The sequence below is a fragment of the Pseudonaja textilis genome, chromosome Z (assembly GCF_049901715.1).
Source record: "Pseudonaja textilis isolate UNSWEBS1 chromosome Z, rPseTex1.2, whole genome shotgun sequence".
Taxonomy (NCBI): domain Eukaryota; kingdom Metazoa; phylum Chordata; class Lepidosauria; order Squamata; family Elapidae; genus Pseudonaja; species Pseudonaja textilis.
In genome coordinates, this window is record NC_142008.1 from 1,217,495 (window position 1) to 1,237,673 (window position 20,179).

At 49.3% G+C, this 20,179-nt stretch overlaps 2 protein-coding genes across 2 annotated transcripts; both read right to left on the reverse strand.

Moving 5' to 3' along the window:
• Positions 1-4,649: 4,649 nt before the first annotated feature.
• LOC113453311 (cathelicidin-related peptide Pt_CRAMP2-like) lies at positions 4,650-9,683 on the reverse strand. Its single transcript, XM_087916299.1, has 4 exons — positions 9,450-9,683; positions 8,384-8,491; positions 6,602-6,739; positions 4,650-4,920 (listed from the first exon to the last, which is right to left on the reverse strand). Exons 1-4 carry the CDS (start codon positions 9,633-9,635, stop codon positions 4,798-4,800), a joined length of 555 nt encoding a protein of 184 aa, XP_087772425.1. The 5' UTR covers positions 9,636-9,683; the 3' UTR covers positions 4,650-4,797.
• Positions 9,684-12,650: 2,967 nt separating this feature from the next.
• On the reverse strand, positions 12,651-18,221 carry LOC113452007 (cathelicidin-related peptide Oh-Cath-like). The gene is made up of 4 exons (XM_087917123.1): positions 18,039-18,221; positions 17,611-17,718; positions 16,908-17,084; positions 12,651-12,761 (listed from the first exon to the last, which is right to left on the reverse strand). The coding sequence occupies exons 1-4, from the start codon at positions 18,219-18,221 to the stop codon at positions 12,651-12,653; spliced, it is 579 nt and encodes a 192-aa protein (XP_087773249.1).
• Positions 18,222-20,179: the final 1,958 nt, after the last annotated feature.

Sequence of the window (20,179 nt, forward strand, 5' to 3'; positions counted from 1 at the left end):
CCTCCTGAACCAGTAACCTACCTGCTGTTGAGATATGCTGAAAAGGTCACTGGAAAGCCCTAGAAGTTTCTCCTCCAGCTTCTCCGGGGTCCTGCAGAGAGTCCTCCCAAGGCTCAAATGCCTCTCTCCGTTCTGGGACTTTGGGGAGGGGAAGGAGGAGAGGAGGAAAGACTCCCCCAGTCCGAGATGCTACAGGAGGAAAGACAGACCGCCTTTGCCCAAGACTACGCCCAAGGTGCTTCTCCTTGCTGCACTTCCTCTTCCTGAAGTTTCTGGAAGTTTAGGGGTTCAGCTAAAGCCACGTCTGCCATCCCCCCAGCCCTGAAACGGACAGAATCTCCTTTTCTGCAGCCCCCAACCTTCTCAATCTATCAATGGGAATAGAGCGGAAGGGACCTTAGAGATCCTCTAGCTTAGTCCAACCCCCTGCAGGAGAACCGATACCATTTGAGACAAGTCGCTCTCCAGCCTCTTCTTGAAAGCCTCCGGCGTGGAGCGCCCACAACTTCTGGTGGCAAACAGTTCCACTGGTTAATGGTCCTCACTGTTAGGAAGTTTCTCCTTAGTTTCAGATTGCTTCTTTCCTGGATTAGTTTCCACCGTTGCTTCTTGTCCTGCCCTCAGGTGCTAAATTTTGAGAATAGCTTGACCCCCTCTTCTTCGTGGCAACCCCTTCCTGGCAGTCTTTTTTTAAACTAAAATTTCCACTTTTAATCTGCATTTCTCAAATCAAATCCCTAATGAATGTCTTTTGCTTTTAAACTCCTAAAAGTCACCTCCAACCTTCAACGCAAGTGGGTAGACTCTCCTTCTTAATTTGCAAAGGATGTAAAATAGGATCCGTTCATTCCTCCAGAAACGTCCCAGCTGCACAGTTTGCAGCGGTCCAGCCTTGACCCCTGCGCAGCACAGAAGCAGAAAGAGGGAGGGGCTGCATAGCCCGTGTTGTGAAAACAGGGCCAACTAGATACAAGTTTTTTCCTCTCCAGGATCAGCCCGAACGCTTGAAGAAATTCAAGAAGAGTTTCAAGAAGATCAAAAAGTGGGTCAAGAAAGCCACAAAGATAGCCGGTGAGGTCGCGGTAGAGGTATTAATCACGAAGGTCATCCTAGGATCAGTCGGATAAGGAAGAAAGACCCGGCTGCAGGTGTCTTGAGATCTGAGAAAAATAATTTCCTCAGAAAATGATGGTGATTCTCCAGTTGTCCAACTTGGATGGGATCCGGGCTTTCTAAACTTTTGTGCAAATTCAAATTTGAAATAGAATTTGAACTCTGTACCCAGGTGGAAAGAGAAATATTGGAGCAAAACACAAGTTAGGAAAAGGGGTTGCATGAAACGGGGAAACGGCAGAAATACTTGTAACACGGTTTTTTAAAAGTGGAAATAAATGCTGATATGGGACCGAGTTAGTCTCTTCTTTGCAAGGCACGACTCTTTCTGTGTAACAATTTTGTTTTCTTCAAAAAGCTAAAACCCACAATCCAACAAATAACTTGCAAAAGTCCAGCACAGGGTTATGAAATGAGTCAGAGGCCAATTAGTCCCAAACCCAGAGGATGGGAAGCTCTGAAAGGGGCAGTCAACATCCAGGCAGGCTTAAGGAAACGAGCAGCCGAAGGGACAAGGTGCGAAACACCAGACCTTCCTGGGTTAGCCTGAATATACGGAGAACTGCGGGCATCCAGCCCTCCACTTCTCCTTCTGAGATGAGATTTGGGTCCTTCCTAGTCTCCCCTTTAAAAAATAGGGAGTAAACCCTACTCAAATCCATATGTGGCTAGAAAAAATGACCAAACACCATCTAGATTTCAAACCAGAATTGTTTTTACTAGGTATCACATCAGAGGGTTATGACAAAGGATCAATATATTCAAACATTTTAGCAACGGGTTCTCTGCCCGGCTGCTGGGTGGGCGTGGCCATGGTGGGCGTGGCCTAGTCGGCCTCCTGCACCATAGCGGGGTGGTGGTGTTGTTTTCAGCCTCCCCGGACTCTGGAGGCTTTCCCTGAGCCTCTGCGGGGGGGAGGGGCAAAATGGCCTCCCAGACTCCGGAGGCTCCCTGGAAGCCAGAAATGGGCCCATTTCTGGCCTTCCTGAACATCCGGGAGCCCCGTTTTTCACCCTCCCTGGGCATCTACCCACACCCTGCACTTACCTGCATCCCAAATGGGTCGTGTGGGGACTCTGGGGAGGAGTGGGGTGGGCGGGGCCAGCCAGGAGCGGCATTCTCCAAATTGCACAGAATCTTAGCTGGGGGCTCTCCCGAACCGCTGCGAACCCCACCCGGCAGCCCATCCCAGAATTTATTTCATATTACATGTTTTGGCTGCAGCAAGAATTGGATACGCGCAGGAGTGGGAGAACGAAAACACCCCGTTAGAGAATGAGACGATAAGGAAGATACTAGACTGTGCGGAAATCCACAGAAGGACACTAAAAATAATAGATAAAGCAGATACAGAATACAATTTCACATGGAATAGGTTTTATCAATGGTCAGAAACAGGAGGGAGAAGTTGGAAGGCGAAAGAATCTGTTAGTGATTGGGGGCAAACCCCCAAACAGAATGTGCAGCAGCAGTCAAGCCAGGCAGCCAAATGAGAGAGGAAGGGCCCTAGAGTTTACACACACTGATGACAAACACTGTTTTTGTAGTTTAAATAGTTGTTTAATCCAATTAGAGTTTAAACATTGTCAATCAGTCCATATGTCATTCACAAATATATCCATTCAGTAACTTAGTCCATTCACTAGTCAGTTCTATATCCTTATCTGCTTGTAAAGATATCTTCTCCTCTGATACCTTTCCTTTTGAAGACAACGCTGAGTATTCACAGGATATCAGCACATCAATGAAATAGTCCTTTCGTTCAGGTATTCAAACAGTTGTAGCAAACAGTAGCAAACTAAACAGTAGCAAGCTGATAACAAGCAGAGAGCAAGTTACGTTTCTCTTACTGCCTTTTATTGCCGTTTGTAACCGCACCCTTAATTAGTTAATTACAAGCAGTTTGGTGCTTAAAGCTACAAGTTACAAACACCCAAACCTTGGTTTTATATATTTATTCACCCAAACTTAGTTGGTGTATCAATGTTATACCCAACATAATCAACTGAGGGGGTCCTGGAAAGAGACAACGTTTGTATTATTGACAGGAGAATGCAAGTATTAGAACGATAAGAGGAGTTGACATGTTATATGACGGTCAGAAATTTTTGTACAAAAATTTGTATATATAAATTTGCACGTGTCATTTTGTTTTTACTTCTGTTTGGTGGCAATTGGAATGGCATGCCCAATTACACAGTATTCCGTATATTCCTCTTTAAGCAATAAAATATATATTCCAAAAAGAAAATGGGGAGGAAAGCCTCCAAATTACCAGCTTTGGTAGCAAAACCAGCTGCTTGTCGGGAGGAGGAAGAGAAAGCCACAGTGGAAGAGGACGGAAGAGGCTGCCTTCTTCAAGACCATTCTTACAGAGACAGGTTAAAGCATGACAAATGCCTCCCTTAGCAACATGAATATCCGGCTCCGTTGTGGTCGTAAGTCGGGGACCGTTTGTGGGATGGGTGGCCATAGAAACGATCTCAGCCAACAACCGGCCAAGAAATAAGCCTCCCTCGCCAGTTGCCTTCGAAAGGTTGGCCCGCTTATTAAAGTCATAAAAAGGAGGAAGTGTGAAGGCCTATTCTGGGTTTGTTTACTTTATTTTTAATAGTTGAATGTGGATTCACTCACTGACTTCTCAAGCAATGTCGATTTTCTGGGTTGTTTTCAGGGCCATTTGTGCGGGCATGCGAGCACCAGCCAAACTTACCTCATTGCGCATGCGCGGCCTTCCCAGTTGATTTTGGGCCCATTTGAGGCCTTTTTCGGCCTCCCAGAGGCTTGAGGGAAGCCTCTGCAGCCTTTGGTGGCCAAAAAACAGGCCCTTTTCACCACTTCCTGTATTCCTGGAAATAGCGGAAGTGACAAACCGGGCCCGTTTTTCGCCCTCCAAAGGCTGTAGAGGCTTCCCTCGAGCCTCTGGGAGGCCGAAAAAGGCTCAAACGGGCCCAATATCAGCTGGGAGGTGCGCGCATGGGCAGTGCAGGTAAGGGGATGGCGGAGGGATCGTGCGCACATGTGCAGGGGGCATTGGGGGCATACATTGCCTCCTGGGTGCTGGCATGTTAGCGCACGTGTGCGTGTGTGCAATTTTTGGCACAAGAGCCCTAAAAGGTTAGCTACCACTGGTCTAGAGGACAACTCTCAAAATCCTGGTTGATCTGCCAAGGAAGGAACGCCTGTTTCCCGCATATATGTATTACAGGCGTGTGTGTGTGTGTGGATAGATAGATAGAAAGATGATAGATAGATAGATAGATAGATAGATAGATAGATAGATAGATAGATAGATAGATAGAGGTAGACAGACAGACAGACATAAAATTGAAATGACAGAGGGGTTTCCTGCATGAGCAGGGGGTTGGACTAGATGATCTCCAAGGTCCCTCCCCACTTTATTACTCTATGATTCCGTGAAGGCCCCCTGTTTGAGCAGGAGGTTAGACTAGAAAGCCATTGAGGCCCCTTCCAACTCTCTTATTCTGTTAGTCTTTTCAACATAAAAGCAGGATAGCACAAAAGTAGCAACCACATGCGAGTATATATTTATTTATTCATGGATTGATTGGCAGAGCATCCCATTCGGAAATGATTTGACGGACTGGAGCAGCCGGCCTCATTTTCTCTGCCGGTTTTCCTGGGATCGGAGTGCGGAGGCTGAGGTCCTCCCGAGCCCCTCTCTTAGAAGGGGATGGAGACCCCGATGACCCTTGGCTTCTTGAAGAATTTCTTGACACGTTTCTTCACGCTCTTCTTCAGCTTCCTGAAGAATTTCTTGAATCTCTTGACCCTCCTGGGCTGATCCTGGGGAGGAAGAGAAGGATGGTGGGGGGGGGGAGGTTGAGAAGCCCCCAGAGGCCATCCAGCAGCCCCTTCCTCTTTCTGCTTCCCTGCTGCTCTGGGACCCTGACAAAGGGTGCGGTTGTGGCATTTCTATCCAACACAATGGGGGTGCGGTTGTACGTCTGTCTGTTTTACCCCCTTTGCAAGTTCTCCCCACTTCTGGGCAGCGGGCAGAGTTTAATTCGTAATTTAAGAATTAAAAGCAGAAGGTTTTAATTCTTAATTTAATTCTTAATATAAGAATTTAATTCTTAATTTAAGAGTTAAAAGCAGAAGGCTTTACGTGTAGCCCCCAACTTACAACTAAAACCGAGCCCAAAATTTCTGTTTGTTGAGTGAGCTTTGCCCCATTTTACAACCTTTCTTGCCTTTGTCGTTAAGCGAATCACTGGAGTTGTTAAATTGGTCACCCGGCTGTTAAGTGAGTCCGGGTTTCCCCATTGACTTGGCTCGTCAGGAGGTCATAAAAACAGATCACCTGACCCCGGGACACTGTGACCGTCATAAATACGAGTCGGCTGCCAAGCATCTGAAAGTAACTCACATGACCCTGAGGCTCTGCAATGGTCGTTAAGTGTGAAAAAGGGACCTAAGTCGCTTTTTATTAATGCCGTTGCAACTTTGAATGGTCGCTAAACGAACTGTTGTAAGTTGAGGACGAGCTGCAATATGGACATAAATCTTTTTTTTTTCAGGGCTGTTGTAACTGGTCACTAAAAGAACTGCTGTAAGTCAAGAGGATGGCCACTAAGCAAAAAATCACACCTGATTATTGTAAGTCTAAGACTACCTGTGTATCGGATGCGGTTTTTGGAGTTTGAAAACAAAGGATACTCGATTTGAGAAATGCAGATTAAAAATGGAATTGCCCAGAAGTGGGGGGCTGCAGGAAGGGGGTTTATGAAACGTCCCCACAAAAACCACCCAACTCGGGGACCCCCAGGCACCCCCACACTTCAACCCTGAGCTACAAATATTCCCTCCTGTTGTTTCCAGAAATGACTTCATTCTCTTTCTGGCTTGTCTCAACTCTGGGCTAGTTGATGGTTCAGGTGGAACCAAAGCTTGGTAGATACCACGCCAATCTCCTCTTCCAAAACAGGGGCCCGATGGATGACCTCGAGGGAGGTGGGGTCTCCTCCATTTGGCAAATGGTTCAACCCAGGGGCGGGATTCCAAAATCCCAGCAACCGGTTTGCTGCCCGGTTGCTGGGTGGGCGTGGCCATGCTGGGCGTGGCCTACCGGGACTTCCGGGAGGGCCATTTTTTGGCCTTTCCCAGAGTCCGGAGGCTTCCCTCAGGCCTCTGGGAGGGCGAAAACAGCCTCCCCCGGGCTCTGGAGACCCCCCGGAAGCAGGGAACAGGCCCGTTTCCGGACTCCCAGAAGGCCCGTTTTTCCCCCTCCCAGAGCCTCCATGCGGACCTGCACTTACCCGCATCGAAATGGGCCACCTGGGGACTCCTGGGAGGGGCGGGGAGGGTGGGTGGAGCCAGCGGGTCGGTTGGTTCAAATACCACTTTGGTAAACCAGGTGAAAACTTAACATCCGGTTCTCCTGAACGGTCCAAACCGGCAGAATCCCACCCCTGGTTCAACTGTCCTTCTAGGTCTGGAAACCCCCAGCCACAGGGCGTCTTCTTACCTTCTCGTCTTCCTCCTTCTCCTCCTCCTCCTCCTCCTCCTGGTTCTGCTCCTCGTCTTCACCGAGAGGCTCGCAGGTGAGAACCAGCACTGGGGGCGACTCGCCAAAGAAAAAGTAGCCTGTGCATCCCATGACGGCCTGTGGAGGAGCGGAAGCCCCCGGTGAGAACCACGAAGGCGCCCAGATCTCGTTCCACGGAGACCACAATCTCCCTTCCCAAAGAGGAGTCTCGGATTCGCCCCTGACCTCGCTCCAACCGTCTCCTACTAGGACGGTCCTTCTCGAGCATGGGGTTGGACTAGATGACCTTCAAGGTCCTTTCCAACTCGGTCATTCTAGGATTCTGTGACCTAAGGGAAGCTAAGATGGTTTGGCCTCCAGGTCTCCATAGGTACAGGTAGCCCACGACGTCTGACCAGGTTCAAGGCTGACTTTTCTCGCTGCTAAGCAAGACCCCGGTTAAGAAAGCGTTGCTCCCTTTTACGACCATGTTAAGCGAATCCCTGCAGTTGTTATGGGAGGTACATGGTTATTCAGTGACCCTGGTTTCTGGTTTGTCAGAAGTCCGCAAAAGAGCGAAATCACATGACCCTGGGATGTTGAAACCGTCATAAGTCTGAGTCAGTGGCCAAGGGTCTGAATTTTGATCACGTGACCATGGGGAGGCTGCAACAGGCATAAGCACCGCTGTTCCTCAACTTATGACCACAATTCATCCCAAAATTGCCCAAGCAAAATTGCCGTTTTACGATGTTCCTTGCCACCGTTGTTAAGTGAACCACTGCACTTGTTCAGTTTATAACACAGCCGTTAAGTGAATCGGGCTTCTCTATTGATTTTGCTCATTACAAAAGGGGATCACGTGACACCCCCCCCCAGGACGCCACAACCGTCATAAATACGAGTCAGTGGCCAAGAGACTGGATTTTGATCAGGTGACTTTCAGGGAGGCTATGATGGTCGTCAAGGGTGAAAAACAGTCCTCGGTCCCTTTTTGGGGACGGGTGTGCAACTAGGTGGATTATATTTAAGGCACCCTGTGGAAACCTCTAAGGGGGGAGCCGGCTTGGGCTTGTCAACGTCTCGGTCCCTAATAATGCCCGGATGCCTCCCCTCCGTCCGAGGAAAGTGGGGGGTTTTTAAGAAGGGGCTGGAGAGCCGTTTGCATTTCCTGCTCAGGCCGTGGGGGGGACTAGAACGGCTCCGACTCCAAGCTATGTAGCAGAGGAGGAGGAGGAGGAGGAGGAGGAGGAGGAGGAGGAGAGGAAGACGAGGGGAAGGGGAAAAGGGTTTCCCGCTTGAGCAAGGGTCAGACTAGAAGACCTCTGAGGTCCCTACCAACTCTGCTATGTAGCAGAGGAGGAGGGGGAAGGGAAGGGAAGGGAAAGGAGAGAAAGGGTTCCTGCTTGAGGTCGGACTAGAAGACCTCCAAGGTCCCCTTTAGCACTGTTACTTGGAGGAGGAGAGGAGGAGGAGGTGCGGGGGGGTTGAGCGGGGTCAGACTAGAAGACCTCCAAGGCCTCTTCCAACTCTGTTATTTGGCAGAGGGAGAGGAGGAGGGAGAGGAGGAGAGGAAGAGGAGGAGAAAGGGAAGGGGAAGGAGAAAAGGGTTTAAGCAGGGGTCAGACTGGAAGGCCTCCCAGGTCCCTTCCAACTCTCGCTCTGTTACCGGCCCCTCCTCTATCCACGGGCTAAGAGAAACGAGAGGGAGACTCCCGTTCCATCTCCGCCGTGGGAGCCCCGTGGACCGGCCTCCCACCCAGCCTGCCTCCGGCCACTCACCCCGTCGTCCTGGAAGTCGCATTCCTCCAAGGACCGTTCTTCGGCCACCAGACACACCGTCTCCTTGATGGTCAAGTTCAGCTCTTGGTTGCTTTCGGAAAGAGGATCCTGAAACGAGACACGGTCCAGCGGGGGCTTAGTTTAGAGACCGCTTGGACGTCCCCCCACGGTCCCTTGGAAGGAGCCCTCAAGGAGCCACCGGGATCTATAGCTACAGAGCAGAGTCCACGCAGGTTCCAGAAGTTCTGGATTCCAGGCCTACCATCCTGATCGATCCTAGTTGGATCAGGAAGGTCTTCCAGGTGGAACTGATTCCACTTTTTCAGCTAGCTTCCCACGAGGGAAGGGTCTACTCTGCAGAAAGTCCAAACAGGACGAATTGAGTCTACGCCAGAGAAAGAAGGACCAGGGGAGACAGGATAGCACTCTTCCAGTATCTCAGGGGCTGCCCCAAAGAAGAGGGAGTCAAGCTCTTCTCCAAAGCCCCTGAGGGCAGGACCAGAAGCAACGGGTGGAAACTCATCAGGGAGAGACGCAACTTGGAACTTAGGAGAAACTTCCTGACAGTGAGAACAATCAACCAGTGGAACAACTTGCCACCAGAAGTTATGGGTTCTCCAACACTGGAGGCATTTAAGAGTGAGTGGGCAACAAATTGAGTAGACAACAAATCAAGGAGAAGAGCAACCTAGAACTCAGGGAGAAATTTCCTGACAGTTAATTGGCCGAACTATTTGCCTTCAAAAGTTATGGGTGAAGTCTTCAAGAAAAAATGGGATGTCCTTTTGTCCAGAACAGGACAGGATCTCCTGCTTGACCAGGGGGTTGGGCTAGAAGACCTCTTAAGTCCCGTTCCAGCTCTGTTATTCTAGATTTCTAGCTTTCAGATCTACAATGGACCCAGACTGAACGGTAGGTAGACCCTAAATGAAGGCTCCTTAAGATCTCCAAGCTGGGAGGAGAGGCTGGCTGGGTCTCTCTTTCTCAGCTGTGACTCAAGGCAGGGTCCCACAGGGTCTACTCTACCCTAGAGGGGTCAGGGTGAAGCCCAGGAGGGAGTACCTACCCACTTGGGTGGAGGAACAGCCTCCAGGAGACGGTACAGGGACTCTTCCCCAGATTTGCCGTTGTAGGTGCTCACTGCAAGGTCCACGGCCTCCTCATAGGTCAGGGGTTTGTGGGGCAGTGAGGAGGTCCCACCGATGGCGAGAGCTGCAACCACCAGCAAGGTCTTGCAGAAGAACCCTTCCATCCTCGGTCCTTCAGCTACGGAGCTCCACCGCCGATGTGGTTCCCGGCACCAAGATGTCTCCTTTTATGCCCTGGTGGGCAGGTCCTCTCCTCGTTGGGAGGGGGCCAGGGGGTTTTCCCCCACCGAATTCTCCCAGGTCCTTCCTGAAAAGGAGACACTCCCTTTGGGGAGAAGGGGGCCCAGAGAAGCAGCGCTGGGGACATTTTTCCGTTGTCTTACACATTAACATTTCTTCTGGCAGGTTTCCAGATCAAGATTTCTCAATCTTGGGCATTTCCAGGCTGGGGGACTTTGGGGAGGGGCCGGGGGGCGGGGGTTGTGGTCAACCCATCTGAACGTGCTCTTTGAAAGGGAGGAAGGGAGGGCGAAGGAGAGGGAGGGGAGGAGGCCGTCCTTGAGCAAGGGATTCGACCAGATCAGGGGTCTCCCACCTCGGCCGCTTGAAGACCGGTGGACTTCAACGCCAACTGGCTGAAGAACTTGAAGAGAGTCGACTAGAAGACCTCCAGGGTGCCTTCCAACTCTGTTATTCCGAGAAGGAGGAGGAGGAAGAGGAGGAGAAAGGTTTCCTTGGTAACCCACTACGCAAACTCTAAAATTGGCCATTTTAAGATTTGGGCTCCGTCTCTGGAGCTTTCCGAAAATGGGCTGAAGATTCATTGCTCTAAGGTCCCTATGAAGAGATTGGACAGCCCTTGGTCCAGAATGGTATAGGTCTCCTGCTTGAGCAGGGGGTTGGACTAGATGACCTCCAAGGTCCCATCCAGTCGTAGGATTCCATGTTCTTAAGGATTAGACAAGTATTTGTCCAGAATAGTATCGATTCTCCTGCTTGAGCAGGGGGTTGGACTAGATGACCTCCAAGGTCCCTTCCAGGGCTAGGATGCCATGAGTGTTGCCTCCCTTTTACGACGATTCTTGCCCCAGCGGTTAAGTGAATGGCGGCAGTTATTAAGTCAGTCACGGGGTTGTGAAGTCAATCCTGACTTTCCTCGTGAGAAGGTCGCAAAAGGGGATCATCACGTGACCCCCCAGGACAATGCCACCGTCATAAATACGATTCGGTTGCCAAGCAGCTGAATTTTGAATACAGGACTATTATGGGGGTTCTGCCAAGGGCTGTAAGTGTGAAAAGCGGCCCGAAGTCCCTTTTTCAGGGCCATTGTAACTTCAGAGAGTTGTAAGTCGAGAAGTGCCCATATAATTGCCCGCCATCAGGTCTCCCCCCCTCCCCCCCCCCGATTAAGGGGCCTCAGGGCCCGGCCTTGGCAATCGAGGCATTGTCACGTGGGGTACCGCACAGTTGTGCAAAGGAGGCCGATTGTGCAAGGCCTAAAGGGGATCGGTTAGCCCCCTCTTATTGCCCTAAGGCCCTTCGAAGGACTCCAGAGAGGAGGAGGAGGAGGAGGAGGAGGGGCTGAGTCACCTGAACTTCGGGCGGGGGGGAGGAAAGTCCCCACAAAACAGGGAAGTCACAACTCAGGTCGGCTGGGCCGGGAAGTGCACCTGGGAGCAGCACCTGGTTAGGGCCGAGCAGAGTCTGGAAAGGCCAAAAAGGGAACTCTTGAAACCGCGTCCCAGGCCCTCGGCTGCCTTTTCTGTGGGCTTCCTTGTTTCCCCTCCGCGGTTTTTGTAAATCGTTCAAGGCGGCTGATGCTCTTTCCTCCTCCCCCCCCATCTCCCCCACAACAACAGCCCTGTGAGGTGGGCTGGGCTGAGGGAGAAGGACTGGCCCAGAAACACCAGGTTGGCCTTCGGGTCGGATATTAAAGGATTAAAGTGAGACACCCCCAAGAGAAACTCCGTCCAGGTCTTGGCTAAGATTCACCAAGGGCTTCAGGGAAGATAATCCCAAAAACAGATTAATCAATCAGTCTATTGATTAGATCACCTCGGGCCAAAGGGAGAAGCTCTGGGTGTTCACACTTTCCTGTTTCTTAGAGAAGTGACCATTTTTAGCACACCTGGGTTCCGACATAAAACAAGTCAATACAGGCAGTCCTCGATTTATGACCGTTGATTTCATGACCGTTCGAAGTCACCACGGCCCTGAAGCAAAGAGGGTCATTTTCACGCTTATGAACATTGCACCATCCCCGTAGTTACGTGAACAAAATTCAGGTGCTTGACAACTGGTTCATATTTATGACAGTCGCAATGTCTCGGAGTCACGTGATCCCCTTTTGTGATCACCTGACAGGCAGGAAGCCGGATTCATTTAACAACTGTGTAACTACAGTGATGATTCGCTTAACAACGGTGGCAAGGAAGGCCATCAAACAGGGCAAAACTCTCTTAGCGATGGAAATTATGGTTGTAAGTCGAGAACTACCTGTGAATTAGTTGTTTTCTCCGTATTTCGCCCAGTGAGAGATGCTAAGGACTGCCTGGACTCGCAACCGAGGGGAAATTCTCCTCAGAATCCATTTAATAAAAATAAGAGTTAAAGTTAAAACAAATCCAATTAAAAATAAATCAGAATGAGAATCAAAACCGGAATTTGAGCGGAGGAGGAGAAAAGGAAAGAAGGAAGGACAAGAAAAGTGAACCTCCAACGGAGATTAAATATAAAAAAGGAAATACAAGGGAGATAAAGGAAGACTAGGTTGGAAAATAAACTATAAACCCCAAATTTCACCCAGAGGAATCAGGAAGGAATTCCCACAAGTGTCGTAAAAGCTCATTTCCCTCTTGATAGGAACCGTATTTTGCAAGAATCAGCCTTGCTCTGCCTCGTTTCATCATTTATTAACTTGTTACTAAAACAAAGGCTGCCTTTAAAAACCCCATTTTTTGCAATTTCTCCGCTATTTCCCCTAAACGCGTTTCTTCTGCGTGCGGCAGTCTTAGCCTTCCCAACCTTGATTCAGACTTTAATTCCATGACAAATCTGAATTTACACAAATCTCGGATCTGATGTAGGTCTAAGAGGGGGAAATTGGGGAAAGACCGTCCCCCTTTTCCGTGGAGATTCCCGCTCCTGCCCACCGGATGGGGGATCCTTCGGAATCTTTCTCAAGAGGTTGAGGGTCCGCTAACCGCCTCCTTTTCCTTGGACAGCTTCCGAATGTCTTTCTCCGGCTTTCTGAAAACCCCGAGGAACCTCTTCACCCGTTCGGGCCGATCCTGGAGGGGAAGAGAAAGGCCGTCTTTGGTCAGGGTTGGTTCCCCAACAGTCGGGACGAAAAACAAGACACGTTCGGAATAGTCCTCGGCTTACGACCCCGATATTTCTGTGGCGAAGGGGGACATTTTATTCGTCCCCATTGGATGACGCTTCCTGCCAAAGCGGAAAAGTAAATCGCTGCGGTTGATAGACGAGTAGCCTGGTTGTTAAGTGAACCCCATGGACTTTGCTGGTCGGAAGGTCGCAAAAGGGGACGCTGCAACCGGGACTCTGCGACCATCATAAATACAAGCCAGTTGCCAAACAACTGGATTTTAATCACGTGACCCCGGGGAGGCTGCAATGGTCATCCCTGTGGAAAACGGTCCTCAGTCAGCTTTTTCAGTGCCGTTTCACTTTGGTCACTAAATGAACTGTTGTAAATCGAGGACTACCTGTACGGAATTACAGAGTTGGAAGGGGCCTTGGAGATCTTGGAATCAACAGGTGGGCCTCAACGGGACTATGTACTTGTCCTCCAAAACTCTCAGCGCACTGGGGAATTACCTGAGGATTGGAAAAGGGCGGGTGTGGTTCCCGTCTTCAAAAAATGGGGAAACTACAGAACAATCAGCCTAACATCCATACCTGGGAAGATACTGGGGGGAAAAATAATCGAAAAACAGACCTGTGAACATCTAGAAACAAATAGTCATAACTAGTAGCCAGCACATATTTGTAAAACAGATCACACCAAACCAATCTTATTTCATTCTATGACAAAGGGACTAAATTAGTAGACCAGCGAAATCCTGCGGACGTAATATACTTAGACTCCAGTAAGGCGTTCGACACAGTAGCCCACAACCAATTTTTGGGTAAGCTGGGAAAATGGAGGATAGTGATTGGCACAAAGTCACCCAAATGCCTATCAGGCTGAAGGCAGGACTAGAACTCCCCGTCTCCTGGTAATTCACCAGCCAGCTTTCCTGCCTAAGGAGGGTCTCGCGCTCACCAAATAAAGTCATAACTAGTAGCCAACACAGGTTTGTTAAAAATAAATTATGCCATGTTTAATTCTTTGATAAAGGGACTAAATTAGCAGAAATGCTATGGACGTAATAGACTTAGACTTCGGTAAGGCGTTCGACACAGTAGACCACAAACAATTTCTGGGTAAGCTGGAAAAACCTGTGATAGGCAGCATCACCACCTGATGGAAGGTAGCTGACTGACAAACCGTACTCAACAAGTAGTCCTTAACGGTACTACTTCTACATGGAGGGAAGTAAGCAGTGGGGTGCCACAAGGCTCCGTCTTAGGCCCAGGACTCTTCAATATCCTGATAACCAGGGGTGGGATTCTACCAGTTTGCACCTATTTGCTAGAACCGTTTGTTAACATTCTAAGCAGTTCAGAGAACCAGTTGTTAGAAGAAATTACTGGGCTAATCCTGTAAGGAAGGCAGGAAGGAAACATTCTGGTGTTGCTTACAGAAACTGCCTCTCCGTTAACCCTTATTACATTCTTGGCAGGACTAGACTTCCTGTCTCAGGAACTTCTCTGGAGTTTTTTCCCCCTCCTTTGCTGGTACTTTGCTTGTGTGGAGGGACCATTCAAAGTTACAATGGCACTGAAAAAAGTGACTTATGACCATTTTTCACACTTACGACTGTTGCAGCATCCCCACAGTCACGAGAGGACAGGCGAGGAGATGCGTGCCTCGATGTGGGTGATGTTGAGTTGGCCACTCCCAACCAGTAACATGACCACCAAGCCATGCCCACCCAGTCACATGACCACCAAGCCACACCCACCACCTAAGCCCCGCCCACATAACCGGTTGTTAAAAATTTTGAATCCCACCCCTGCTGATAACTGACTTGGATGAGGGAATAGAAGGGGAACTCATCAAATTTGCAGGTCATATTAAACTGGCAGGAGCAGCCAACCCCCCAGAAGACAAGCTTAGGATCCAAAAAAGATCTTGACAGACTTAAACAATGGGCCCCACCCAACAACGTGACATTTAATGTGGAGAAAAACAACTGTGAGAAATGCACTTAGGCAGGCAAAACCGAAGGTACAGGAGATTAGGAGAAACCTGGCACACAAAAAAAGGAACTTTAGAGTCCGACTGGACGATCCCTTAAATACGAGCCAGCCGCGTGTGGCAGCAGCCAAAAATGCGAATACAATCCTGGGTTATATAAACAGAGGCATAGAATCAAAATCACATGAAGGTTTGGTACTATTTTATAGGTAAGGACACACCTGGAATGTATCTCCAGGTTACAGAAAAGATGTGGAGACTTTGGGGGAAAATTGCAAAGAAGAGCAACGAAGACGATCCAAGGCCTCGAGACTAAAACATAGGAAGAACAGCTGCAGGATTTGGGTCTGGCCAGTCTAGAGAAGAAAAAGGACTCGGGGGGGGGTGGGTGGCTTATTAGTTATTCATAATAATAATAATAAGTTATTATTATTAGTTATTCAGTAGCTTTCAAAAAGACACGGGATAACAATTTGTCTGAAGGTACAGAGCATTGAGCTGGGGGGGTGGGGGGGCCTGGACTGGAAGACCTCTGAGGTTCCTTCCAACTCTTATTCTTCTATTTATCTATTCTAGTCCAACCCTCGGCTGAAGCAGGAGACTTTATATAATTCCAGACAAGTGGCCGTCCAGCCAGTCTCTTCTTAAAAAGGGAACATTTCTCTTTAGTTCTAGGTTGCTTCCATTGTTTCTTTTCTTGCCTTATGGTGCTTTGGAGAATATTTTATTTATTTATTTTTATTTATTTGATTTGTCAATTGTTTGCAAGATAACAAGTATAAGTGTATATATAGTTATGAATACATGAAATGGGTGCATATAAGAAAAATAAAAGAAAAATAAAAGAAACAATAGGACAGGGACCGTAGGCACGTTGGTGCGCTTACGCACGCCCCCCTATGTTATGTTACCGACGTGAGAAGCACAGATGAAAAATGGCATTTTTTTTTGAGAAGGGTGTTGTGGGGAAGGAAATTCTGCCCATTTCTGGGACATGATGGATACGATTTAAGCTCAAACCCGAAACTTTCAGTTTCAGAAATTGGAATGCAGGAAGCAGAAAAAATATGTTTGCCCAATCTTGCAAATCAGTCTGGCTTTCCCCACGCGACCCCTAAAAAAAAGCACCTTTAATCCAATTATTTCCTCAATGTGCTTCTCCTTCCCCTTTCAAGAAGACCTCCATCTTCAAAGTCTAAAATGCTCAAAACTGTGAACCTTAAGAGGACTCTCTGCAGGAAACAGGAAGAGAAATTCTTAGGGCTTTCCAGAAATGACTTAATTTTATTTTTCAGCATGTCCCAACAGTGGGCAGGTCACTGGTTCAAGAGGACCCAAAGCTTGAGAGAGACCTATAAGTGGAATTTCCTCTCTAAAACGTGTGGCATGAAACCTCCTTCTAGGTTGGGAGGTCATCACAGGAGGCCGCAGAAATCCCACCGTCTTTTAACCTCCTCCTTCACCTCTTCCTCCTCCATCCTCTCTGCAAACCCCATTCCCTTCCAGCACTGATGATATTCCTTAGTTGGGTCATGAGACGTCTGCAAGAAAACCACCAAGCTCAGAGAGCACCAAAGACCGCATAGTCATTGTCCTCCTCCTCCTCCTCCTCTTTCTCCTCCCTTCAAACCCCCCCTCCCTTCTAGCATTGGTGATGTTCCCTATTTGAGTCATGAAATGTCTGACAGAAATCCACCAAGCTCAGAGATCACCAAAGACCCCACAGTCCTCCACCTCCTCCTCCTCCCACTCCTCTTCAAACCCTCCTCCTTTTTAGCCCTGATGACATTCCCTAGTTGGGTCATGAAATGTCTCCAAGAAAACTACCATGTTTGGAGAGCACCAAGGACCTGTCAGTTCAGCTCTGAGCTACAAATGTCTATGGTTTACTTAATTATGTTTCCACCCTGTCCCAACCCTGGACAGGTTGCTGGTCCAGGAGGAGCCAAACCTTGGGAGATGCCATTGAGGTGGAATCTCCTGTCTTAAAGATGCGGCCAATGTAGGGCCTCAACTGAGACACGGGGTCTCCTTTGCCTTGCCAAAAGTTCAACCCCCCTTCTAGGTTTTGAGCTCATGGCAGGAGGCCCCGTGGATCACACGGAGTTCTTACCTTCTCCTCCTCCTCCTCCTCCTCTTTCTCCTCGTTCTTGGCCTGGTTCTCCTCTTCCTTCCCCTCTTCCACTTCTTCTCCTTTCTCCTCCTCCATTCCAGCCAAAACTACACAGGTGAGTGCAACCACCGGGGGCCTCTCATCAAAAAAGTAGCAGCCAGTACATTGCCTGACCACCTGCAGAGGAGAAAAATGCATGAATGAAAAGCAGATCTAGATGTCCCAATATAATATTGCTGGATCCAATCCGTCAACAGAACCAGACATTGTAGTCTTTCGAGTTTTTGGACTCCTGCCGGAACCCACCCGCAAGGAACTTCTCTCTCTACTGAAGGTGGAATGTGGAGAGAGAAGGGGAGAATTTTTATGAAGATAGGCTGTGACACAAGTCTGAAAACTTGGAAAACTCAACCTCTGGACCTGGTAACCAACTCAGTTTGGACCCTGCAGAAAAAAGAGAGAGATTCAAGCTACCTTACTTGCTGGCTACAATCTGATTTCCTAAGGGAGAAATCTTGGTAGCCCCTGATCATCGCCTCAGCCATGTGGCCGTGCCTCCATCTACCGTAGATCAGGGGTCTCCAACCTTAGCAGCTTTAAGACTGGTGGACTTCAACTTCCAGAATCCCTCAGCCAATTCCTTGCTAAGGTTGGAGACCCTCGCAATAGACCGCCCACCCCTTCGCTGGCACCCGTCACTCACCCCTCCTTCCTTGAAGTCACATTCATCAAAGAAAACCACATCTTCCAAGAGACACATGGTTTCCTTGATGGTGAAGTTCAGCTCTTGATAGCTTTCAGAAATGGGATCCTGAAACAAGAAGGTGGTTCGTTAGTTTGAAGGCCACCTGCACCTTCTCCCCTGTTCCATTGGAATTCTTTCTGGATGACTCATGACGGTGCCAACAAACGTTGGCTACAGAGAAGAGCTCATGAGGGCTCCCAGAAGTTCTGGCTTCCATACCCACCATCCTGATGTGGATGAAGTCTCTTCAAGATCTCCATGCTAGGAGAACAGGATGGATGGATCCCCCTTTTTTCACCAGCTCACCAGCCATCTCAGAACTCCCGCTCATCAGGGATGGGTCTTCTAAACAAGCCCGCAGTGGACCTCAACTGAAGAGTACCTACCCACTGAGGCTCAGCAGAAGCCCCCAGAAGCCGGTATACACAGTCTTCTCCTGATCGGCTATTGTAGATGGCAAGGGCCACAACCTCCTTGTAGGTCAAGGGTTTAGCATGGGGTAGTGAGGAGGCCCCCAAGAACGAAAGAGTTCCAACCACCACCCAGGTCTTCCAGAAGTTCCCTTCCATCCTTGCTTTCTCCTCCGACGGAGGTCCACGGCCGATGTGGTCATAAGGACCACTGTCTCCTCCTTTTATGTCCTGATATGCAGGTCGTCAGCCTTCTGAATTTTCTGAGGTCCTTCCTGTGTACTCCTCTGGGGAGGGGGATCCGCAAGGAAGGGGGCCCAGCCAGGGACTTTGTCCAGGTGGGCAACTGGCATATAAAGGAACAGGTGCAGCCCCATGCAGAGTGATCGATTACAATCCCCTCCATTTTTTCCCCCCATTCACGAGGCTCAGGGATGGATGCCAAGGTGTAACCTCACAGCAGGAAACCTTCAATAATATTCTCTCTTTGGTACTTTCCAGATTTGCCTGGTACAACCGACCGCAATGGTGGTTGTGTTGCTTCTTTGTCTCTCGCTGTCGTTGTATGCTCCTATCCCTCCAGCCTTTTTGCAGTCTTTTTGCAGTCTGATTTATTATTATTATTATTATTATTATTATTATTATTATTATTATTATTATTATTATTATTATTATTATTATTATTATTAATTTTCCCCGCCATTGAGAGCTTTCCAGTTTGAATTCTCCCCTGGGAGCTTTCTGAAATCTGTAGAGCAGCCATTCTCAATAATGGCAACTTTTAGACTTGTGGAGCTTCAGGTTGTGGGGTTTTTAAAGAGGGGTCCAGGTTTTGGTTTTGTTTTTTTGAACTGATTGCCATGTCTTCTCCGAGCATAATTAAGACAAGCCTTCTTTGGGGTGAAGCTTACTTCTGGGTTATCTTAGCGAGACGCCCATGTAGAAGAATCTGGGGCTGGAGTGAAGAGGGGCATCGGTCCAGATCCTAGAATCCCTCGGTAGTCACAAGCAGACTAAATCCAACTCTCCTTGAGTGGTGCTGGCTGTTAGCAGACTCGCAACAAGGGCTACGCTGGCTCTGTTATTCTAAAATATTTCCTGCTTGAGCTGGAGGTCGGACCGGAATAGTCCGACCTCCCGCAACCTCCGGCCCATGGCGTGCTTAGATCTGGCCTGCGGGGCTGCCCTGGAAACAGCGAAGGGCTGGGCCGCGGGGTGACTCTGCCAACGGAAACGGAGCTTGGGAGGACCACGCACGGCCCTCCCAGGCTCTGTTTTCAGCCACGACAGCCTCCTGCAGTTCTTCTGCCGGTGAAAACGGAGGCCGGGAAGGCTGTTGAAGCCAAAAATGGATCCCTGGCGGGTCGCCTCCCTGGGCTCCGTTTTGGCTGACGGAGGGCTGCAGGAAGCCATCATGGCCGAAAACGGAGCCTCAACGAGTGAATGGCGAGTTGGCCATGCCCCCCCCACCAGCCATGCCCTCCCCGGCCCTCCCTTGAGGTCAAACACAACCCCGATGTGGCCCTCAATGAAACCGAGATTGATACCTCTGGACTAGAAGACCTCCCCACCGTGTTCTTCTGTAACAGTCTCCTGCTTCAGCGGGGGGCTGGACTAGAAGACCTCCAAGGTCCCTTTCCACTGTGTTCTTCTGTTATTGGTGGCCCACAAAGCCCCAGATTCACAGTGGGGAACCAGAATGTTGAACCAGTAATTCAGGGGGCTGTTTGTCCCCTGGGATCCCCTACGTGGCATAGGGTCAGTCTATAGGGGGGGGCTGCCTTTCTCCTTTGGTTCCTGCTCGCCCCACTAGATCTAAGAGATCTCTTTGGTCAAGCCGTGACTCAAAACCCATTGTCTTCTCTGGGGCAGCACCTGAACTCAGCCCCCAACCCCCCACCCTGTTAGACTCTCGGCAGGTTCTGCCTTTCTGGCTACTTCTCCTCCTCCCTCCAGGCTGTGGGGTGAACGCGGCTGTCGGTGGGGTTTGATGATGGGGATGGATTGTTTAGCTGGGGGATTGTTGGCCATGGTGGGTCGTCTTCATCCTGGCGCATCTCCCTCCTCGTGCCACGGGTGGCCGCGGAAACCATAAAACAACAGATAAAGGAAATCAT

Coding starts and splice junctions, on each gene's coding strand:
- LOC113452007 (XM_087917123.1), bottom strand. CDS start 18,221: ATGGAAGGGAACTTCTGGAAGACCTGGGTGGTGGTTGGAACTCTTTCG. Junction 17,719..18,038: donor CTTCTGCTGAGCCTCAGTGG/GTAGGTACTCTT, acceptor TTCTTGTTTCAG/GATCCCATTTCTGAAAGCTA. Junction 12,762..16,907: donor AGGAGGAGGAGGAGGAGAAG/GTAAGAACTCCG, acceptor CTTCCCCTCCAG/GATCGGCCCGAACGGGTGAA.
- LOC113453311 (XM_087916299.1), bottom strand. CDS start 9,635: ATGGAAGGGTTCTTCTGCAAGACCTTGCTGGTGGTTGCAGCTCTCGCC. Junction 6,740..8,383: donor GCGACTTCCAGGACGACGGG/GTGAGTGGCCGG, acceptor GCTCCTCCACAG/GCCGTCATGGGATGCACAGG. Junction 4,921..6,601: donor AGAAGGAGGAAGACGAGAAG/GTAAGAAGACGC, acceptor CTTCCTCCCCAG/GATCAGCCCAGGAGGGTCAA.